Source organism: Esox lucius, chromosome 13 (genome assembly GCF_011004845.1).
Source record: "Esox lucius isolate fEsoLuc1 chromosome 13, fEsoLuc1.pri, whole genome shotgun sequence".
NCBI lineage: Eukaryota > Metazoa > Chordata > Actinopteri > Esociformes > Esocidae > Esox > Esox lucius.
In genome coordinates this window covers 7,690,565-7,714,918 of record NC_047581.1, presented here as the reverse complement: position 1 = coordinate 7,714,918, position 24,354 = coordinate 7,690,565, and the positions used below count along the sequence as shown (strand labels likewise).

The 24,354-nt window shown below is 40.7% G+C and overlaps 1 protein-coding gene across 1 annotated transcript in view; it reads left to right on the top strand.

Annotated features, from left to right (window-relative positions):
- srrm4 (serine/arginine repetitive matrix 4) overlaps positions 1-24,223 on the top strand; it is a 62,290-nt gene extending 38,067 nt beyond the window's left edge. The window contains exons 2-12 of the mRNA XM_010876031.4: positions 5,018-5,164; positions 11,314-11,406; positions 11,663-11,749; positions 11,978-12,055; positions 12,690-12,779; positions 15,764-15,935; positions 18,899-19,221; positions 19,553-19,756; positions 19,865-19,966; positions 20,099-20,257; positions 21,035-24,223. Of these exons, the coding sequence (XP_010874333.2) occupies positions 11,679-11,749; positions 11,978-12,055; positions 12,690-12,779; positions 15,764-15,935; positions 18,899-19,221; positions 19,553-19,756; positions 19,865-19,966; positions 20,099-20,257; positions 21,035-21,323 (1,488 nt within the window). The 5' untranslated portion in view covers positions 5,018-5,164; positions 11,314-11,406; positions 11,663-11,678 and the 3' untranslated portion in view covers positions 21,324-24,223. The remainder of the gene's footprint in view (positions 1-5,017; positions 5,165-11,313; positions 11,407-11,662; positions 11,750-11,977; positions 12,056-12,689; positions 12,780-15,763; positions 15,936-18,898; positions 19,222-19,552; positions 19,757-19,864; positions 19,967-20,098; positions 20,258-21,034) is intronic.
- Positions 24,224-24,354: the final 131 nt, after the last annotated feature.

Genomic DNA, 24,354 nt, shown 5'->3' with positions numbered 1-24,354 from the left:
GCAACCATAATTCCTTCTGATCAAGTACTTTCACTTTCACAAGTACTTAATCCCTTTTCTGTCACTGTTCATTTTGAAGTATTGTTTGTGAGTGTCAGCCCTACAGCGTTCAATTCTGTACCATTGTTCTGTCTCAATTAAAGTACCGGAATTACTGGACGCATCAAACAAACAAAAATAAACAACCTGTAAAATGCCCAAACCAGACCTTTGATTGTGCCAGTGTCAAAACAGAAATGATTGAACCATGATTTAAACAGTATCCATTTATTAACTATGCAATGTTCTGAGGCAGTAGGAACATGATCTGACATTTGACAACAGGTAAGCAATACTTATTCAACTTATTCTAACATAATTTTATGACCTTTGTAAGATTATCAAACATTTGGCTCTACACTGGATAGAATTGCTTGATTTGCACACTACATCATCATCACACACTGCTTTTTATCAGAAATAATTCAGTTTAGTGGAAACACACACCGGAGGGAAAACGCGGATGTGTATTCTTTTTTTTCCTTTACATATTTCAGAACACTTGCCAGTTGGATGAAATCTTGTGAAAAGCAAATCATGTATAAACGCTCTGTGTGAAAGTGTGTAAGTCAATTCGGAAAAGACATTACATTCCTACCCTTCGGAATAAAAATGGGTTTATCTATAGAATAGATAAGCAGTCTGCTCTATCTCGCAGCAGAATAAACATAGGAGTTAATCATTGTCTTGTTCGTATTGAAATATTCCTCTCCTCTATCAACATCAGCCTCTTCCCCTTGATCATGTTAATCGCCAAGCGCAGTGAGTATTAGCTGTCTTCATTTCACCCATCACCTTTAAGATGAACCACCATGTTAGACCTCCCAGCTTGCACTTTCCTATTATTAGTTTGACACTGCAAGCCGTATATGGAACCTCTATGTGTGTCTGCATGTTTGTTTTTGTGCACGTCTGTGTGTACATGCATTCATGTATGCTCCCTCATGTCACTCTGTGTGTGTGTGTGTGTGTGTGTGTGTGTGTGTGTGTGTGGTCCTTAGTCTATCACGCCGAGGTGGGAGAGAAAACAGAAAGCCCTGAGCATCTGACTCTTTAGCAGAGGGGGAGGATGAGGCAATCAAGTCATAATCTCAGCTCCTGATTATCTTCTCATTACAATCAGACGGAGATGTTCCGAAGGAGGAGGATGCAAAATTACTGTTGAATTTCCCGTTACTATAACACAGTATGGTAATAAGGAAGGGGCGCAGAGAATGGGAGGACGCTTCCCAAATAGCACCCTGTTACTTTTTAGGTCCACGAGGCTCCTGGAGGAAGAAGTGCACTGTATATTATATAGGACGCCGTTTGGAACATGCGTACCAGGGTGATACACAGAGGGCACAGAGACAGTTTAGTTAGTCATTAGTTTTGACGGCCGACAGTCATATTCAATCAACAGGTCTGACAGGGCAGTGAAGCGTAGTCTGTAGGAGTCAAAGGAAAAATGGCAAACTCATTTCACATAGGGTTATCCTATAAAATTGTGTAGGAATCATACAGTGCCGTAGTTTTGTGTCCAAGGTAAAGCCATAGCTAAAACGGCATTGCTAAAATGCTAAGTCCTTATAGGTGTTTTTATTTTCATGTAACACTGCTTTCCAGGCGCGATGTATGGACAATGAATTCATACGTCGTAGAGTGATCGTGGATTGTAATAATATGAAGAGAAATGTAAATTCATTGATTTAGCATTTTGGTTTGTTAGATGCATTCCAGGATGTTGTGCATATTACCAATTCATTTGTGACATATCTTGTGAATTATTACAATAAAGCTTGTAACATACTTTATCATAGGAAATGGGTGATTTAGTGTTATATATTAGATGGTGTGTCACCCAAAACATGGGTACTTGTTTTGTCTGGAGAGCAACACTCAGCAACACACAACTACTGTCTGGAATTATAGAAAAAAACTTTTCTTAACCATTGAACTCATTCTACTTGCCAAGCATCCCCATTGCTACGCCTGCCAACCTCAAAACCTCCAGATGTCGAGAAATACTTTCTGAGGATGCCAGGGTAACTGAAGCATGTTAATAAGTGAATATCAACTGACAGCTCATTTGAATGGGGAATAGCTGACCTCTGGTGTTTAATCCCAAACTGCACCCTATGAATTATGTCCTGTGGGGAACTACTTTTGACTGGGGCTCATAGAGGTCGGGTTACAAGGACTATACTAGAGAGGGAGTAGCAGCCGTCACCTGAAATGCAGAGAAACAGGAGCACCGCTTTGGCATGTTGCGGTCAGAGAAGTGGGGTGTACCTTAGAGCTGACAAAAATAAGGTATTTACAGTATAAAGGCCTATAATCTTAACAAACATCCAAGGGACACTTTCATGTGACACTATAAAAAGACATTATTAGTTGCATGACAGAGGTAAAGAAAAACACAGACACGTTGCGACTACCTGGCTTTCCGCAGGGTGGATGATACACCTCACAAACAAGTGAACCTAATGAGAAAATGAAGGCCTGTTGACAATACCGACCAATCAAAAAAACTGAAGAGTGAGTAAGATAATGAAGCAGAAAATAACAAAACCAGACTGATTACTACTGGTGCCGGTGAAATTACAGAGAATATTAAGTATTTTCACCCCATTTTGTCAATGCGTTTCTGAAATTAACTAAGTTACTGAAAAAGCAAATAAACTGTTCCTTTCTTTGGATTTTCAGAACAAATAGTCAATTTCACAGCTCAATTAGTAGACATGTAATATTCTAAACGGGACACCTGCTGTCATAATCAAGTACTAAAAGTATTTGAGTGTGTATATACAGTGGGGAGAACAAGTATTTGATACACTGCCGATTTGGCAGGTTTTCCTACTTACAAAGCATGTAGAGGTCTCTAATTTTTATCATAGGTACACTTCAACTGTGAGAGACAGAATCTAAAACAAAAATCCAGAAAATCATGTTGTATGATTTTTAAATAATTAATTTGCATTTTATTGCATGACATAAGTATTTGATCACCTACCAACCAGTAAGAATTTCGGCTCTCACAGACCTGTTAGTTTTTCTTTAAGAAGCCCTCCTCTTCTCCACTCATTACCTGTATTAACGGCACCTGTTTGAACTCGTTACCTGTATAAAAGACACCTCTCCACACACTCAATCAAACAGACGCCAACCTCTCCACAATGGCCAAGACCAGAGAGCTGTGTAAGGACATCAGGGATAAAATTGAAGACCTGCACAAGGCTGGGATGGGTTACAGGACAATGGGCAAGCAGCTTGGTGAGAAGGCAACAACTGTTGGCGCAATTATTAGAAAATGGAAGAAGTTCAAGATGACAGACAATCTACCTCGGTCTGAGACTCCATGCAAGATCTCACCTCATCAATGATCATGAGGAAGGTGAGGGATCAGCCCAGAACTACACGGCAGGACCTGGTCAATGACCTGAAGAGAGCTGGGACCACAGTCTCAAAGAAAACCATTAGTAACACACTACACCGTCATGGATTAAAATCCTGCAGCGCACGCAAGGTCCCCCTGCTCAAGCCAGCTCATGTCCAGGCCCATCTGAAGTTTGCCAATGACCATCTGGATGATCCAGAGGAGGAATGGGAGAAGGTCATGTGGTCTGATGAGACAAAACATTTTTGGGCTAAACTCCACTCGCTGTGTTTGGAGGAAGAAGATGGATGAGTACAACCCCAAGAACACCATCCCAACCGTGAAGCATGGAGGTGGAAACATTCTTTGGGGATGCTTTCTGCAAAGGGGACAGGACGACTGCACCGTATTGCGGGGAGGATGGATGGGGCCATGTATCGCGAGATCTTGGCCAACAACCTCATTCCCTCAGTAAGAGCATTGAAGATGGGTCGTGGCTGGGTCTTCCAGCATGACAATGACCCGAAACACACAGCCAGGGCAACTAAGGAGTGACTCCGTAAGAAGCATCTCAAGGTCCTGGAGTGGCCTAGCCAGTCTCCAGACCTGAACCCAATAGAAATTCTTTGGAGGGAGCTGAAAGTCCATATTGCCCAGCGACAGCCCCGAAACCTGAAGGATCTGGAGAAGGTCTGTATGGAGGAGTGGGCCAAAATCCCTGCTGCAGTGTGTGCAAACCTGGCCAAGAACCAAAGGAAACATATGATCCCTGTAATTGCAAACAAAGGTTTCTGTACCAAATATTTAGTTCTGCTTTTCTGATGTATCAAATATTTATGTCATGCAATAAAATGCAAATTAATTACTTAAAAATAATACAATGTGATTTTCTGGATTTACAGACTTCTACATGCTTTGTAAGTGGGAAAACCTGCTAAATCGGCAGTGTATCAAATACTTGTTCTCCCCACTGTATGTATGTTTTATAAATATTATAAGAATATTAAGAATGCATCAGGTCGTTTTTGTCAATTCATTTAGGAATTCAACAATGGGATATTTAAACAAAAGGTTGAAAAAAAGTATTTAATTTGTCCCAGGAGGTACAGTAGCTTTGAGTGTGTACATTCAGAAAGTTTCTCTTATCAATGTGAGCAGTTGGTTAAGCCTTTTGATGCGCTAGTAGGTCTGGATAGCCAATAAGTTTCAACTGGGTTGAGGTGACAACGGGTCTGTTTGTCCCATAAAGTTGGCCATTGTCTGGTTTGGAGATTCTTTTAAATTACAGAGGAAAATGCAGAGCTTGTGTAACGCACTGACTATCGAAAGAGATATAGTATAGGCCCTACTTGCAGAATGTTTGACAGAGTGATGCTTTAATGCATTTCAACTGGTATGATGGAAATTGTTAATATTATAGAGTCATTCTGAGAATGTTTCAGTTAGATTGTATTCCAATGGTTTCTCCTGTAGCTAGAGACCACTAGAGAGACAGAAACAGAGAAAAACAGAGAGAAAAAAAAGAGAGAAAGAAACACAGAAAAAATAAACAAAGTGAGCGAACCAGGCATAAAGAGTGTGAAAATCAAGAACTAAACCCAAAACAACTCTATCTCTCTACAGCACAAACACAGCAGCCTGCCAGACACTCAAAGCTGATGAGAGAAAAGTGGAGGTGGCAAACACAGAGGTGGACACTGCCACAGACAGGAACGGATACATCAGAGGAAAGAGACGACACAAACATGCCAGCTATCATCGGACACGGAGGTGAGTGCCACTGTCTCGCAGTCGTAGTTCCACCAGATAAATGAAAGAGTGAATTGTACCAGCAATTCATTTTCATTTCCAGGCCCGGCCACTTTGGAGACAGCATTTCAAATGCATGAAAGTCTTTGAAGGTGATCAAACTCTATATGATAAAGAGGACTGAAAATTAAAACATTTACCTTCCACTTTTCACAGTGTCTCTTCTAACAAAACACGTCCAAGTTTTCTTTGGCACAACTGTTTGTGCAGACCTGTTTGTGATCAATGTTGCATGGAGAGCTCCCAGTACCTAGAATACACCTTGAGGGTTTGTCTCCCAGGGTACATCCAAAAGGCCACCCTATTCACTACAGTAGTGCACTACGTTTGACCAGAGCACTGGTCAGAATTAGTGCACTATAAAGGGAATAGCAAGCCATTCAGGACATAGTTCCTACCTCTCTAAAACAGAGGTAATCTCAGCTTCCTCATGCTTCTTGGTGAGGAAAACATAAACAGTGTTATCAGCCCCAGCACAGAGTAGAACACAAAGGTGTTGTGAAATATTTCCAAACCAGCCCCTTTCATGAACAGTCCAGACCTCTACCCACCACGGCCCACCACCATACATCCATTAACCTTACTTTTTTCCCCTTTACACCTCAGACTCAATTCCCAAATGATCCCCTATTTCCTAAATAGTGGCCTATGTTTGACTGGAGACCAATAACCTTTAGTCAAAAGTAGCTATCTCTATAGGGAATATGGTTCCATTTGGAAAGAAGGAAAAATAATTCTTTGCTATGTCATTTTTAGGTGAGAAAATCTATTTAGTCAGATCTTTTAAAGCTGGTATAAGTCTCTTGGCACCTTCAAAGCCGAGCCGGCGCTGTGACACAGCAGGAGGCGGCGATCGATATGTAAAACACGAGAAGACATCTTAAGTGTTGCCAGGATCATAAGCAGTGGAAATCATTCGCTGGTTGAACTTTAAAGAACAGAGCGCCTGTTGCTGGTTTAAAGCTTAGAGCAGAGAGATATTGGGAGAGAACAAACAAAGCCACATGAATCACAGTCTCTGATGTGCTTCTGACGATTATCGTCCCACCTTCTGAAACCCCATCACTTTGTGGGACTCTGCTTTAAACATTAGATTTTCATAGAAAAAGAAAAATTGTTTTGGATACTGACTAGGGTCGGGAGTTTTTTGTATTTTTTTTTGGGGTGGGGGCACAAAGACAGTAAAAACTTCTGAATCTAGCAAATGCTTGATAAAAAAGGGATAATGTTAACTTGATTCTGTGCTGAGTTTTCATTGGACACCCTGGTGAAGCTAAGGGGGAGGTGTGGAGAGGGAACATCCGTAAACCTCCCTCAGTCTGTGGGCATCAGCACCTGACAGTTAGAAGTAATGGCCTCCATCAGAGGCCTGTTTATCACGGCGGTACCCTGAAGGTCAGAGAGCTGAGGGAGAGAGGACAGCAGCCGAAACCAGCCCTGACACCGCGTCATTATAGTCCCACCGCACCAGAAGGAAACACACCACAAAGCCGCGCGGTTCAGACCTGGAACTCATGTGCTGCTTCACTGACAGAAAAGAAAAACGCTGACTGACATCGACCGACCCACCTCTCGGATGTAGCTGTTGTAACAGAGACTGTCTGTGGAGATGAGTTGGTGTGGTTGTTTTCTAACTGCGAGCAAACAGTCAAAGAATAACTCCAAATATCTGTATTCGTATTATGAGATATTTGTGCCTTAAATATACAAATATACAACCCAATTTCCAAAAAATATTTTCCCATTCTTGTTTGATACAGAATTTCAGCTGTTCAACAGTATGGGTTCTCCTTTGTCATATTTTTCATTTCATAATGTGCCAAAGGTCTGGACTGCAGGCAGGCCAGTTTAGCACCCGGATTACAAAAAAATTCAAGTAGCTCGGCTTTGTTTGATTGCTTGTGACCATCCATCTTCCTCTTGATCAAATCAAATTCCAGAGGTTTTCAATTGGGTTCAGGTCTGGAGATTGGGCTGGCCATGACAGGGTCATGATCTGGTGGTCCTCCATCCACACCTTGATTGACCAGGCTGTGTGGCATGGAGCATTGTCCTGTTGGAAAAAAAACATCTCAGAGTTGGGGACATTGTCAGAGCTGAAGGAAGCAGGTGTTCTTCCAGGATAACCTTGTATTTGGCTTAATTCATATGTCCTTCACAAAGACAAATCTGCCTGACTCCAGCCTTGCTGAAGCATCCCCAGATCATCACCGATCCTCCACCAAATTTCACAGTGGGTGTGAGACACTGTGGCTTGTAGGCCTCTCCAGGTCTCTGTCTAAACATTAGACGACCAGGTGTTTGGCAAAACTGAGAATTTGACTTCAGCCTTGCCCGTAGGAGCCTGTTTTGAACCGTCCTCACCGTGCACTTCACTCCAGCTGCTGTTTGCCATTATTTTTGTAGGTCACTCGATGTCATCCTGCAGTTGTTGAGTGCCATTCGAATGAGTTGACGGTCATCTCGGTCAGTGGACAGTCGTTTTCACACTCTGCCAGTCTGTAGCTTTGTTGTCCCAAATTTCTGTTGCTTGACCTTGTTCTTATGAACCGTCGAAATGTTTAGGATGAAATCAACCGGACGCTTACTGTATCCCTCTTCTAGTAAAGCCAGAATTGAACCCTTCTTTTCCTCACTCAAAGCTTTTCTTTTTAAATCTTTTGTATTGCTGAATAGTTCTTGTTTTATTCAAATTACCTTTGAGGTACTACTGTTTTTGCCATCCAGCTGGTCCAATGTGTATAGAAAAACCAAATAGCCACTGAATATCCATTATAAAACATACTTTACCTCCCTGTATTGGGCAGAGTTGGTTTGAATGGAAACGGTTGTTGGTGCAATTCAGCTTCTACTTGGAGAATTCAATCTACATAGTGATCCTACAGATTTAAAATGATATTACCAGAACCCATTTCAAAACATAGCCTCTATTGTGAAGGATAGTACATCAGTGGTGAACCCCTCACAACATAAACAACACCGTCCTTCTCATAAAGAAAGAGTTTACTTCTGAGCAGGAAGCAAATGGCTTGATTCTATTGAAGGGCCTGAGTTAGTGGGTGGAAGAGTTAATGAATGACAAAGCTTTATCATTACAGAGCAAGTACTTTAGAGCCTTCTCTAAATTCAACCCTAAACGCATTTCAGCAGCTAATGCTTAATGTTATCCAGCCTCGAACCTGCATCGTCTGTTATAAGCAGACCATCTGACAAGTTCAATTTACATATAATCGTGTGTGTGTGTGTGTGTGAGTGTGTGTAAGATGAACGGACATGGCAAGTCAACCTTGGAGGGAGGGACACAAAAATGTTAAGCCTTACGTTTTCATCCGAGGGAAAGAATGACATAGAGGACAGAATCCACACAAACACCAACACAACATGCTGTCATCAGATGTAATGGGTTTTCTGCTGGAGTTAGAGTTTGTGTCTATATCATATTACTCAGTTGCTCGCTGTGGACTCTGTTGCGTAGCAATATGCTTGATGCCTTTGGTAATGTTGTTAGAGTCCGTGAGTTTTCCCTATTCAGTAGCAGGCAAAAGGGCGCTCATTTCTAAATAAAAATTTTCACAGCTCTGATCAGCTCACCACTAGCTTGGATAAATAAACACGCCCAACAAGACATCTAAGTCAAAAACACCAAGAGCCCAGGGATTAACTGTATGAAATGTATGAAAGTACTGTTCCAGAGTACAGCATGAAAAAGAAAAGAATGATACACTGAATGTCACAGAATACACATGGATTTAATTAAACTTGCAAAACAATGTGCGAAAATAGAAACATTTTAGCACTAATGATGTGCAGTTTTAAAAACCATTTGTTATTTTTTGAACTACCTTGTTTTTACTGAGTCAATAATCATGACAGTTTTTTGAGTGACATATTCAAATTAGTCCTTAGTTTCACTGACAGCAGTAAGTTCTACAGCTGTAGGATTTAGACGTGATTGGTTGGTGACAGCATTTCAAAGGCATGAAAGACTTAACATGTAGTTTTAACATGTAAAAAGTAAAACAGTAAGCAGCTGTCAACATGCAAGAAAAAGACATTGAACTAATGCTTTGTTGCATAATGAAAGAATGTATGCAATTAACTGAGTGTTCAATATTAGACTTTGTAGAACCAAAACAGACAGCTCCGCTTAACAAACTACACCAGTGTAATCTGGTTGCGGACACAACTCAACCTAATTTTAAATGCCTATCAAAAATACTCTTTATTTGTATGCCTAGCAAAAAGGGCCAGGAATAAGCCTCCTATGTTGAACAAGCTATGAATGAGAGGCTTGTACAAATTTGGGTACAAATCTGACCTATTGTTCATTCAGTAAAAACCTCTTTCCACAGTTTAAAATGACTGAAGAAAATAATAATATTAACTAGATGAACCCCTGAGACAGCAGTTGTACAGGTCAGACATAAGCAGAGGTAAGCATGTTCAGAATAGAAGTGTTTCAATGTATTGTCTGTCGGTGGCTCAGTGTTATTGCTAGAAATCCCACTAACATTGATCAGAGATTTCATTCAACTGTAGTAATGTACTTCATTAAATTACCAGCTGATGCACTCAGTTTATTCAATGTCATTTGAGCTGCTTAGCCTACTGCTATATAGCTACATTTTTGATAGGCTATTTGCATTTTCTTTCAATATTTTTTAAAAGCTTTTATTGTGCACAGCACATTGTAAGCACAGGAAAAGCCTGGACAAGCTATTGACCTCCCTTGTCTCATTTATGTTGAAAAGCTTTATGCAGCATCATATGTCTGCTGATAAGCCAAAACATTACCAAACATATATGGGCTCTGCCACTAGCGCTGAAAACGTGCAGCCCGGCCTTCTTAATTCAGGGCATCTCATTTTATCTCCTCCAGACAACCTCTCCGATATTCCTGATAACACAAATTTTTCACCCACCTCATTACTGAAGCCAAGGCGGCCAGGCTGCCCAAGTGAATTGCAGCTAAAGGCCCTTTCCAAGACAGCTCTGTCTCTCTCCTCGCTCTCTCCATCAGCCTCCAACACTAATGTCCCCACCCTGTTCTCCCATTCTTTCTCTCACTCCCTCCCTCTCTCTCTCTATTTTTCACACATACACCCCCCCCCCCACACACAAACACAACAACCCGTCCCTCTATTTATACCTGAAAGACCCATGTAATGAATTCACCAGCCATTTGCAGAGAGCAAATGAAGTGGACCTTTCGGGGAAACTTCATCCTGAGGGGCAGATGGGCTCTGACAAGAGTTCCATCTCTTTAATGACAAATTAAAATCCTCTGGATGGAAAGGCAATGTCTGGAAGTGAGCGTCAACAGAAGAGAAAAACTAGTTGGCTGGTGATTAAGGAAGAGCGAAGCACAGAGATGAACCTGTTCTATGCCAGTAAGGCCGTGCTTATGATTAAGCTGACTAAGAACACATTTTCATTAACAGCAACATCCTCAGGAACAGTTACAGCGGGAAGAGAGGGGATCCATGAGCCAATTGGAAGCTTTGGATGATTTGGTGGCCATGAATGTATGAGGGCCATATTGGACACGTAGCCAGGACAAAGTTTTACAATACTGCATCGCATCTGAAAGATTTCAAACCAACGCAGTGCAATGTCCCTTTCTCTCCCCTGGGAGTTTATTTTTACAACAGAGATACAGTAAGAGTGCCCCCTGCTGGTTCTCCAAAATCACTTCCAGCAGTACGTGGTCTCCCTTCCAGCGAGTGTTTCTATGCTGTTGTCTATGCAGAAATGCACAGTCAATAAAGTATACATAGGTATTACTCTGGCGGTTGTCAAGATGTACCATACAACCATTTTCTTAAATTTGCACTTACGCCACTGGTTTTGAATGCTAAAATGTAGTATGGCTATAACCAATTATACCAACATATTTTGCTACTGTTTTACCGTTATTTTAACAAAAGGTTATACTGAAACCAAGGTTCTTTTTATTTTATTTCTACAAACAAGCGCTGTTTACAGGTGCGACCAAATCAAAAGATTTTCTTTACAGAGTTTCTGTACACTGTGAATCCCAATCATGAGAAACATTAGCAATACTGTTCAAAAATATTTATTAACCGGTCTGTCACGGTCTCCTGTTTCAGTGTGTCATTTGATGATGATCTCTCCCCTCGGCCCCACACTCCCAAGGGTAAGAAGAAGAAGAGGAAATCACAACGAAAGAGGAAGAGGAAAAGGTCAGTTGATAAAAGGCAACGGCACTCAGATGGCCCTTGCTCCGGGTCTATTGTTGGACAGAATTCGGAGGAAATTGAATTTGCAGAGACGCACAGAAAGAGTGCATGTGTGTGAGAAAGAGAGAGACAGAGAGAGAGAAAGAGAGAGAGGGAGGCATTACCTAGTTCAGAACAGGAGATAGATGGTGTAGAAAATGGTGTGTGTGTTTGTGTGTGTGTGTGTGTGTGTGGTTATGACACTTTGTCTGTTTCATAGGTCTCCATCATACAGCATGTCTCCAGTGAGGAAGAGGAAGAAGAAGAAGAAGAACAAGAAGAGCTCTAAAAAAAGCAAACGGCACAGGTAGCAGCTTCCTGCATCGCAAAGCTAACGACATTGTTGATCTTTTGTTGAAACAAGTTCTTTAGGCAATCATCTTTTTCTGACAGCTTTTGAGTCTGGCTGGCAACATTGCCTCGGCAAACATTTCAAAGTCATGTACATTCTGAGTTAAGTGGCAGTTTCAATAGAATACCTAATAACATATCAAGTGTTCGAAAACAACATTTTGAATGTCTTGCTTTACTACAGGTACACCTCTAAAAAAACAAAGCACAGCTCTTCAAGCTTAAAACGTAAGAGGAGGGATGATCGAAAGCACAAGAAAAGGTTGGTCGATGGGATTTTCTGAATAAAATACATCTTTCATTACTGTACATCTTCTTTAGCCCAATCCGTCTTCTGGCTGTGAATCAGCCATGCTTCCACAAGGATCTGTGAGACAATTTTCATAATATTCTTTAGAAATGTTTTCGTATAGATCCATATTGACAAGCAGCCAGTAGGGGAAGACAATGACACAGCCTTAGTCTGAAAGCACCATGAAATTCTCCACTCTTTGAGTGGAAAAAAAGACGAGAAATACAATGAATGTGAAAAAAGGCACCAAAAGGAGAGTAGGAGAAACCAATTTCACGCTGTGAAACGACAACATTTATTCTTCTGTGAGCAGGGTAGAGCTTCGTAAGGTTCAGACGGCGTGACTGCTACAGAATGTCAGACAACTGGCTTTTAAAAAATAAATATAAATCTTCACTCTTTCTTCTCTCTTTTCTCTGGTTGTCAGTCAACACTCATCTCTTGACTTTCTTCTTTTCATGAAGTGATTAGACTTTCCCTCAGAGTGGTAGCACTGAGGAACAGACTAGATCAATATCCCTCACTGAAGTGTTTAGGCATTTCTTCCTCAGTTAGAAGATATTTATCCATTGATCTCTCATTCTCCTTTCATTTCCTGATCCAGCTCACGGGGTCACACCCACCGCAGACGACACTACCAGAGGTCTGAGTCAGAAGAGAGTTCTGCCTGCCGCTCCTCAAGCGTGGAAAGCAGGTTAGACCGACGCACACACACATACTGTGACTGAACCCCACTCCTTTGTCTCATGACTCCCAGGCATCCATACCTCCGTATTTGACCTCTTTTAGTGGTCTGATTTAATCTCATCTGGTTTGATCTAATCTGATTTGGTTTGATCTAATCTGATTTGGTTTGCTCTACACTGGTTTGGTCTTGTCTGCTCTTTTCTGGTTTAGTCTGATCTTGTTGGGTCTGGTCCGGTCTGATGGTCTGGTTTGGTCTGCTCTGATTGGGTCTGGTCCAGTCTGGTCTAGTGGTCTGGTTTGGTCTGCTCTGGTTGGGTCTGGTCTGGTCTAGTGGTCTGGTTTGGTCTGCTCTGGTTGGGTCTGGTCCGGTCTGGTCTAGTGGTCTGGTGTGGTCTGCTCTGGTTGAGTCTGGTCCGGTCTGGTCTAGTGGTCTGGTGTGGTTAGCTATAGTCTTGTGACCATCAGTTTGGCAGAGGTGACTCTGTGATAACAGGAAGGAGTGACGACTGTAGCGGTAGCCTCCTTATCACAGCTTCACAGGGATTGACCGGATAACGGCATTCACAGATCAATGCGCACTCAATTAGAATGACACTGCCAGATCTGATCTCTGGGGTGGCACTGCGCTGGCACTGATAGAGTTGGTATTTGGTATTGGTATTTTATTGGGATCTCCATCAGCCACAGCCAAATTAATGGTTATTCCTCCTGAGGTCAAAGAGAAACAAAAATACATTCTAAAATACATACAAACATGTAAACAACATTGTAAATAATAAACAATAGCAAAGTCAAAATAAAATACAAAATATGATTAAGGCAGACAGTGTCTTAAAATAGTGGCAAATAGTGACTAAATAGGCAGATAGTGACTAAATAGTGTCTTTACGTCGCTTCACAGTCCTAACAGATAATGTTTTATCACATGTTATCTTTAAATCCGATCTCCTGGCTACCTTGAGAACCCGGGGTTGTAGAGAGTTTTATATAGTCATGTCTCTTTTTAGTACTGTACAGCGCCCAGCTTCTGTTCCGGATTTGAGGACTGTGCAGAGAGCTCCGGTGGCATGTCTTATGAGCTATTGATGGGTGTCAGAGACAGTTCAGTACCTTTAACACATCAACACTTCTTACAAAGACCAGTCGTGTTGCAGTCAGTCTCTCCGCTACTCTAAACCGGGAGAGGTTGACGTGCATGCTACTGACATCCACTCTCACTGTCATTTGAGGGCTTTATGGCCTCCGTCCAGTGCCAACTGCAGTTAGCCTTGTTCCTTTTTTGCAGCCCTTGACCTTATAACTGGGCTGTAGTCCAGGTAAAACTAGGACCTGTAGGAAAACATTCTATGGAGATTTCATCCATGTTACAATCTTATTGTTTGTTCTTTGGGGTTTTAGGCTAGTTGTTTGTATATGCCCTTTTGGATGGTTGTTGGTGGAAAAAAAGGGCTTTATAAGATCAATTTGATTTTTCGATCGAGGAAATACTTATCGTAGCAGATTTGACTAAGGATCAGTTAAGTCTACTCAACCAGCTCAGTTTCTGGTGGAATAATAATGTAGTCGCTCTGGGCTAGAAAAGGTTAGGATTAGGTTAGGGTTAGTTTTTGCTTTGGTTAGGGTTAGGTAGTGTCAATAACCCAACTCTAAAATGTAATTTGTCTGCAGTCAATACATGTAACCAGTGTAGACAATGTAGTCTGACAACTTCCATTTGCTGTCACCTCCACCCAGCACTACAACAACTGACTTATCACAGGACATCATTTACTCATTCATACGCACACCGCTCATTCATTCACCCTCTCATTCCATCAGTCATTTCTCATTCATTTTCCCACTGGCACCGTTAACAGGGGGAGACGGAATTGAGAGCTCAAGGTTTCGAATGGAAGTAATCTTAAAGCAGAGATGATTGCTTTTAAATCCCTTCTGGATCGCTCCATTATTGGGGGGTTCCCTGGGATATTCAGCAGAGGAAATCATTACTGAAATTGAACAGTGGCAAGGTTTTATCCCGACCCGAAGACAGCGCTTCGCTGAGAATGTGCCGAAAGCCTGCCTCTATCCCAAATGGCACCCTACACCCTCGTAGCGCCATGTCAACCCTGGTCAAAGAAGTACGCTTAGGGAATAGGGGGCCATTTGGATTGCACCTGTGGCTAGTAGAGAGACAACATGAGTAGGAAGTAGAATCATTTTCAATACCAGGGGATTCCATATCAACTGTCCCCTGGAAAATGATTTTACACCAATTGTAGCCGGATATAATCATTCTAGAAATGCATAATCGTCAAGTCTACCCATATAAACCCATTTAGTTCTCCCGGATCGTGTTCACAGCTCAAGTTCGAAATGTGAAACGCTTTTCTCCGGCTTAGAGAGGCTGGTTGGCAGTATCTGTCTGATGGTTGGGCTATATTTTGAGCTGGTTTGTCTAAGCTCTATCGAAGACAACATGCATACATACACATCTACACCCACACACACACACACACACACACACACATGCACACACATACACACACACAGCTGCTCTGCTGCGGCAGTCATTCGTCGGTAAACAGCAGAGCATTGATCCCAGTTCAGCTGTACATCCCCTTGAATATGAGGTGGCTGAGTGATGCTTCTCCTTCCAGTCTGTGATAGATCCTAAAGTGGACCTACGGTACATCAACTTGTCCCTCAGCAGCAGGCCACCGCTAAGTTATATCCAGTTAAAAAGCCATTTTGGTCGATTGGTTAAACAACTCAATCAAATACAAGTGTTCGGATAAACTTGCTCAGTAAACACTGCCCTAGTGATATCCAAATGTGTATTCTTTCAGCTGCACACCGAGCTGAGCACCATTTGGAGTCAATTGGTCGGTAATGTATCAACGGCTGTGGGCCAGAAAAATCTCTCAGCCGGGGAAGCAGGATTAAGTTTGGACTGAACCATAAACGATGAAGTGTTGACATGTTGACTCCTTGTTCTCCTTGTTTACGCAGGCATCATCTGCATAAATCTGCGGATAAGCACTCTTCGTTGGGATACCTGTCAGCGTGGAGGGAGGACCCCGGTACAACACGCCCAGACCGCAGAGGGTTTGAGTGGGGGTCCGCGATCAAGTCAGTCTGTAAAACGACTCAGATCTTTCACTCCATCCTTTCTGCTGGCACCGTAAGTGTTCCTCGGGTCTCAGCCTTCATTTCTAGAACGGCGGTTTTGTTTTACTACTCCATTGAGGCCATGTGAAACTGCATCAACGGTGTTCGGAGAAGCTTTCTTTTTCATATGTAACAACTGTCAGAGTGTATTTACTTAAGATATTCATTTGTTGATAAAGCAATTGGACCCTATCCCTTGCTAAGCTAAAAAAATATTTTAAATAAATATTGTGCTGTATATAAACACTTCTTCTTAGCACTGATATGAATAGCTTTTGGGGGGAATAGGGTCTTTCAAATTAAATATAGCTCTGGATGAATTCCAATGACTTCTGAATCAAACAAATTTTACATGGCCTGGATGACTTGTGTGTTTCCTGACCTGCTTTCTATTACCTCCTCATTTAGCAGTAATGTCATCTGTTATTGTTTTTCCGTTTTTATCTAACACCATCAAATAAATACAAAGTTAGCAGAAACAGCACCCGGGGAACTTGCTGGTGGTAGACATCTAATGATAATATGCGGAGGTTGCATTCAAGCTGCGGGTTGAAAAGCTAATGGGGCAAGAATGAGTTGAATTTATCAGGGCAATGATAGTAGCAAAAGGCTCTATGGCAGCAGGGCTATTTTCTAGAGTTTGTCTGTATTTCTTGAGTTCTTTCACATTAAATGCGAAGTATTTTACTTCTAGTTGTCAACAAAACAACACTCTTATTGAATTTAGGAATTGCCATTGACTCCGTGGTACAGCGGTATTAAAGTGTTTTTGTCTTTGTCGACACAATTAATCAAATATCCGAAATAGGTGCAAATTCTGAAATATTTGCAGGACTTAGCAGGATGGCAACATTTAACTTCAGCATGTGGCGTTTCTTTCTATGTGACTTGGAACTGGATTTGAAACTCAGCAGCTCTGTCCGCTCGTTGACTCATTGTCTCATGCTCGCTGAGGCATGAAATACATTTAATTTCTCTCCAGTGATCATTAAATTATGCTAATTACACCCCAGATGTTTTTTAATCACAGACCACAGGGTTTGTAATCGAAATGCAATAAACTATACAGGCCGATGGTGACGCATGCTTTTTATTATGAAGCCAAACCATTTTCTGGAGAGTTTTTTTTTTTTCTACAATTGGTTACCTAAGCGGTAATTCTACCATATCATGTTTTTGTTGTTATTTATAGTCTTTAATTTAAGGCATTTTCTTTTTCAGTAACTGATTGAAAACAACAATTTCCTAGTTTCAAACAATTTCCCAGCTAAGTTTTGTGCTAATGGTACTTATTTTTACAGGTTATAAGTTAATTAACTATCAGTAAAAGTGCATGTAGTTTAGTCATTCCTGTAGACATACAACAAATAAGAAACTATTTCATTATTGTTCTAACAAATTCATTAGTTAGGTATGTTTAATATTTCCTAATCAAAGCATGCCATAAATGAAAAGGTAGGTATGAATACATAACATATACACTGATGAACTCCAAGTTGGTATGAATGCTGAGTATGTGGCGGATATTTGCAATAGCAGTTTCTAAACGGCTACATTTTGTCAGATGGACCTAATATGGAATGGTTAGGGGTGCCTTTAGTGGAACATGTGGTTAGTTGGGTTAACTAAGTTTGACAGAAGGACACTAAGTGATTGTTAGGTAGGTACTTGAGGAATATTTAACTAGATTGATGAACATTAGTCAATCGCTTTTGATGGATGGTTTTGATCTTTTCCCTGAGGTTATCACTCTCAAGGCTGGTCAGATGTTGTAAGACAGGAATGGATGATTCTTTAATGGATAACTTCTTTAATGGATTATCAGAATCCCTTATTTAATGGAATATCAGAATACCTTCTTTAATGGATTATCAGAATCCCTTCTTTAATGGATTATCAGAATACCTTCTTTAATGGATTATCAGAATACCTTCTTTAATGGATTATGAGAATACCTTGTTTAATGGGTTATTAGAATACAGTGAGGGTGATTCTAATCTTTTAGGAAGATGTTAAGGTTAGATTTAGTTTACAAAGCAAGTTTCAAATCCTGCCATACTTATATTCAGTTTGTAATAAAACACTCTTATAGACGTGTAACAAATCATGATTGAGTACACAATAAAAATCATGACATGGGCTTTTAACCCTTTAGAAAACCCCTAAACAATCACACTTAAGTGAAGAAAAAGGAACATGCCAATAACAGTCTAACTGGCTCAGGGTTTGAAGAGAGGGTTATTGTCTTTTTCTTGCAATTTACGACTCTAATGATGCACTTATGTTGCCCGCTCTTCCCTTTTTCTTACACCTTACCTACTTAAGGAGGAAATCTTGATTGGTAAGTCGATGCTATCCGCAGACTTAGGGATTTACTGTATTTAGGGTTCGCTGCAGGGTAATTATTTTCTTCTTGCAGGGAAAAAGCACAATCATCTGTCCTATTCTGAGGGCTTTCTTAGTTAGACTGATGGGATTTCTCTTTGTCTGCAATATTTTTTTTATTTCTACATAATACCCATTCCGTGATGTTTGTTCAATGTTCTTTTAAACAGGCTTTGTAATGGGGCTATTGTTTTTCCTTCTTTTATTTTTTTTCCTTCTATCTTTTTCTCTCACTCGGCTTAAACCGTTTGGTAGTTTTGTTCACACACTAGTTTTTCCTCTTTTCTGTTTCTTTCTCCTTACTTTCATATGTTGATTTTTGTTACTAGCTAATTTTCCTTTAAACCTTTTTTTGTTCATTATAAGTTTAATTACTCCTTTGTTTTCTTTTTTGCATGCCACAAATTTGCATGATATCTTAATCTTTTCAAGTTCTCTGTCCCCCCCCACCAAAAATAATTTCTTCTCTGTGTTTCGAGGGGAAATACGTGCCTTTGTAGAGTATTTTCAGTGCATCATGAAGGTAGTTGCTTTAATCTATCCAAAACACCTCTAGAAGTAAAGCAACACCCTCTTTCTGTTTGTTTACAGGTCTTGCAGTCAAAACCTGGCGGTGAGGTTTTAAACACAACAGCGGTTCACCATCACACTCTGACCAATCAGAGCAAAGGACCCCAGGATTATGATTCCGGGAATGACACATCTTCACCACCGTCAACTAAAACTGGTGTTTCGAGGTCGAACATCAGCGGCGAGAATAAGGTCCAAGCACCGGCTTCCCCTGAAAAGCATAAGTTTACAGACGGGGACAACGCGTCTGATTCTGGGAACTCCGTGACCAGCTACGCGTCCCTGTGTAAACCTCTGCATGTGGACGGCTTGCCTGCTCCCATTTACAACGTCATCTGCAAGAGGTAAGATTTCCATTGTTGAGGACTATCATGCTGTAGATCAGGCTCTAGCCTTTTTGGGGCCCTAAGCAAAATTTGGGGGCCCCTCCCAAAGCAGTCCCTAGTGGTCGGGCCCTGAAGTGGTTGGGGCCCCTTAGCAGTTGGGGGCCCTAAGTGACTGCTTATGTCGCTAATGCCTAGAACCGGCCCTGCTGTAGATAAAAAAATAAATCTTCAAGTCAAAGATTACTTTTCTTACCTCTGCATTTAAGCCAGCCAAATGCCAATGCTGTACAGAAATGTTACAGCTGATATGGTTAGCACTATAAGTGTAGTTCCACTGTTATCGTTGTAGTGAGCCCGTAATAACCTCAGGAGATGGGGCCAGGTTGGGGAGCACTCAGAAGGCTGTCTCTTCCATTGCTCCTTTGACGGCGGTGACAACTTCGCGTAAGTGGACAAAAGCCAACTCGTCCAGCAGCAGAAGCAGGAGCAGATCATCAGCCAGCTCCAGACGCTCCAGACGCTACAGTCGAAGCCAGTCACGGTCATCTGCCAGGTTTGTTTTCCTTCAGGTTCCAATTTGCTTTGGTGACACATTAAGGTCACTTGAAATATGAGGCCTTTGCTTGAGCTCTTGAAGTGAATCTGTTATGCTTCTCTAAAGGTCCTACTCACGTTCATCAAGTTGCTCGGCTGGTTGGAGAAAGAAAGGAAGTGTTGACAGTGTGATGTCTAGAGGAAGCTATTCAAGATACAGTAAAGACAGGTAAAAAAAAATAATTAAAAAACATTTGCTCAAACTACCACTTCGCTTACTGATAACCTAATGATAGCAAGATGCGCAGATGTGGTGGGTTTAAAATAACAATCACTGTGCCTCTTTTGACATTTGGCATAGAATTCAAGAGAGGAAGAGAGACCCCATCTCTTGTGAGAAAGGATTGAAACACAGCAGTCGGAAGCGAAGCGGGAAGAGATGCAGGCGCAGATCATATTCTCCCATGAGGAAAAGGAGGAGAGATTCGCCAAGTCACCTGGAAGCAAGGAGGATAACCAGGTATTCTTTCCCTTTTCTCATCCTGTCAAGATACACTTTCACATTACATGCATTTTGTTTCTGGGCACCGTAATGTTTTCATTTAAAGGGATACTTCAGGATTTGGCAATTATTTTCTCACTGCACAGCAGGAAGGATGTTTATTTTGCAAATCAATGCTAGCTAGCATAGTGAAAGGACCAGAATATACAAACGCTACTTGGCAAGTCTCTTCAAACTGCAACATAGTTCTACTCATTTTCGTTTACAATTCATCTGACTCTGGGGAAATAGATGAAGTAACAAAATATAAATTCAAAACCATCCCTTTTACTTTGTATACATATTTTAACACAGATACAATGGTTTCCCGGTAAAACAGTTCCTCTCCTTTCAATCCTTGACACAACCTTCAGTTTGTCTCAGAGATGTTATCAGACTGGGCTGTAAAAGGAAGGCAATTTATCAGATTTATTGTTTACTGGCATTACCGATCTGCAATGGATCAAACTAGACAGCAAAATTAAACCTTTGTGCTCATGATTATGCATTTATTTCATTATTGAGAAGGTAACAACACTCCAGAAATGAATATTCCGGCATTAAATGCCACTTCTTGAAAATACAGGAATCAGTTCTTCAGTATGTTGAAAATGAGTTTGGCATTCATGTCCAATTCTGAATAACACTGCAATGCATTTGTATTGAAATCCTTTACAATTAATTGAAATGTCACCTAATCTGCTTGATTAGCCGCCTCTCTGTTATGCTGATCATGTCGACCCTGATTACTCCCAGTGCCAGGAAGAGACCAATACCCTACTTCCGGCCCAGCCCTTCATCCAGCAGTCGCTCTACCAGCATATCGTCCTGGAGCAGCATCTTCACACGGAGCCGAAGCCCGAGCCCCAGTCCCGGCTTCTTCCTCAGTCGTTCCAGAAGTAGAAGCAGACGAAGAAGCAGGAGCTACTCCTCGTGCCGGAGCTACAGTCGAAGCTCGTCTTGTAACTCCACCTTTGGCAGCAGGAGCCGCAGTCGGAGCTATGACTCGCCGGACAGTTACGGCAAGGGCAAGAAACGGCACTGATATGTCAGCAGGCCGAGGAGGATGTAATTTCCCTAGTCCACGGGGGGACAGCAGAACTGTAGGGTAGCCTCATTTCTTTTCATCTCTTTGCATATTTCTCTGTGAATCGCCTGAGCCAAACCTTTTAAGCTAGTGTTTTCTTTTTGCCTTTGCTGGTATTCCTTGCCCGATTAATTATTTGAATTCCTTGTACATCTTGAATTAAGGCAGTGCTTTTCACATTGCTTAGAAAACAATGGAAAAGATTGATTCAGTGTTTACTTGGGTAAAAAAAAAAAATCCATCCGCTGTGTCCTCAACATCTATGAATTACATTGGCCTGAGACTGTTTCTCCTAGTGATACTTTTCCTCAGATGTCACTGAAACAAAGGATGAAGGAGCACCACACATTTTTACCCTCTGATGAACTCTTCATTTTGGAACCATATTTCTGACAATTTCCTTTCTTATCTGCGACAAGTAGGTGTTTTGGGGACCATGCAGGAGTTTTGTAAACGTGTGTGTTTTCAAACAGCCTAAGAGGAAGTGTTTTTAGGAGAGTAGGGAAAGGTGTATTGCGCCTCTGATCTCAGCACAAACATACCTCCCCTAAGAAATGGAGGAGGAACAGGAGAAAAAAGTCTCGATGGAAAACAAACCGCCTGTCAGCTCAAATGCCAGATTTATTTATCCTCTGATTAAGTGGAAAACAATTGAAATGTCATTCCTAGTAAGATGATGTTGAAAGATCAAACCACTGCCCTGAGGCCAGACATGACAAAGGACATTTTTATACAGAAATCTGAAGAAAATGCCCAGTAAAGCATTTCCCCCAAAAATCCCTATTAATGCTGAATCTTTGGGATATTTCATTGGGTGTTGTTTAATTTACAATTATTTTATTATAATACGTTTATTATTTGTGTTGATATATTTATTAATTGGTTACTGTATTTATTAATGTATTTATCTATTCATTTAATTTTATTGAAACTTGAAAAGGAACAATTAGTTGTTGTTTTTTTCATTTCTTGAAAGATAAGAGATTCAGCATCTTATTAATCTGTTATCAAATATTGTGTAGCGGTCCCAAATAGCACTGTTACGTCCTTTGAATTGAATTGATGTGGTATTTAAGATGCAGAACCAAACACATACCTCATCTGTGGTGTTTACATTTAAATTTAAGCATGTTTATTGCCTCTCAGTTACATATACGCTTCAATCCTATGCAACGCCATGATGTCACTGGGATTCAATAATTTTTGCATTAAATTGCTATAAAATCAATGACCCAAATGAAAAAAGGTTTAAATTCAAACCCCCAATGAACAGTCCGTTTGTGCTCTTATTCCAACTCATTGCCATCCATCAAAAGTATGGCAAGACAACATGCAGATCTGGAATCAGACTAGTTTGTCTCTACACAATAAACCATATAATAGCATATTGATTCAAACATGTTACTTAAAGATGCATTCCTTAATTCCTGGCCACTGGTTAGAAAAGTGGCACAGTTCAGCCAAACTCAATTGAAAAAAAATGGGGTCTTATTTTTTGTATGTGCAGATATGTGACAAAACCAATTATTTATAAATATGTAATTTGATGGCTAATTGTGGAATGACATGACGTTCTACTTTTAGATTATGCACTTATAAATAATGTATTACACAGTTTCAAAATGTGGTTGTTACTTGCAAAAGTCACAGAATGCATATTTAACTTAACACAACACAAACTATACCCCTCTTCACTTCTGGAGAAAGTGTTTCCATCAGAGGCTATTGAACATGCTATAAACAGCCACAACAGTAATGACAAAAAAAAGAGTAGAAAAGTACCAAAAAACTGTTTGGCAGAAACAATTAACCCACCTATGACTTTTAGCTTCAGTGAAGCTGAAATATATGTACTCCTTCAATGAGTTCTATGTGGGTGGGTTAAGCACTAATATTTGAATACATTAGCATTTAGAATGACAGTCTTTTCCCATATATCATTGAAATGGGTTTATTTCTCCATTAGTTTCAATCTATCACCATGTGCCATTTACTATAGGCTCTAGATATAAGGTTCTGCTCTCTATGCATTGTATATATTCTAGTCTGAGGTTCTTTCTCAGAATGTCTCCATGACCTCTTCAAAAGTTTAAAGAGATTTCATGATGGATGACAAGAAGAACTTGACATATTTTGACATAAGCTAATGATGACATGCTTTTGAGGTAAACCATTCTCCTGTGTGACCCTGCTACCTTTTCATGATGTATGTACACTGTATAAATGAATATGAAAATGTAATTATTGTGGTTGTAAATATGCATCTGCACTGTATGTATTAATGATATGAGGGATGTGGTGTAACTCCTTCAGGTTTTGAGGAATAATCAATCAAAGGATCAATGCAAAGTGATACACTATATGGTTTCTCATGGCTTTTGTAGATACTTGCCTAATTGTTGTTAACTTAGCTGTAAACTCTGATTTTACATCAACATTAATAGGCTATAAAGATGTGTTTCTATAATAGCCATTAACTTCAACTAAAACAAAACTCAAGAAACGGTGGGGACATATTGGAATTTATGGGTTTTAGATGTGTTTGTGCTAGAACTCCCAATTAAATCATATTTGATTTAAAAGGTTCAACAAAAAAGATGCGTGCGAAGACTGATAATCCAGTCTGTTGTGAAATTATCCGCATTCATTCTCCCGTTTTCCATATGAAAAGACAATAACGCGGAGCCTGCAGAGACCGGATGCGTTTTCCTTCTGACACGCATCACATCCCAGCATCAGTGCGAGCTTGGCTTGTTATAATGTGTCAGCTGAAATTGTAGCTTCCCTTGAACCCTTCCTCTATCTTGTGAGTCTGTAAATCCATGTCGAATCCCGAATAAAACTGTATTTCAATCATTGCCGAGAGGGATTAGTTGCCTCTTATTTATTTCAATACAAAAAGCCCTCGCTTTTACATTGAGATAGATCTATAATAAGTAGATGTACATGCCGTACATGCAGAAGAACCAATTACATATTGGTTTTAGCT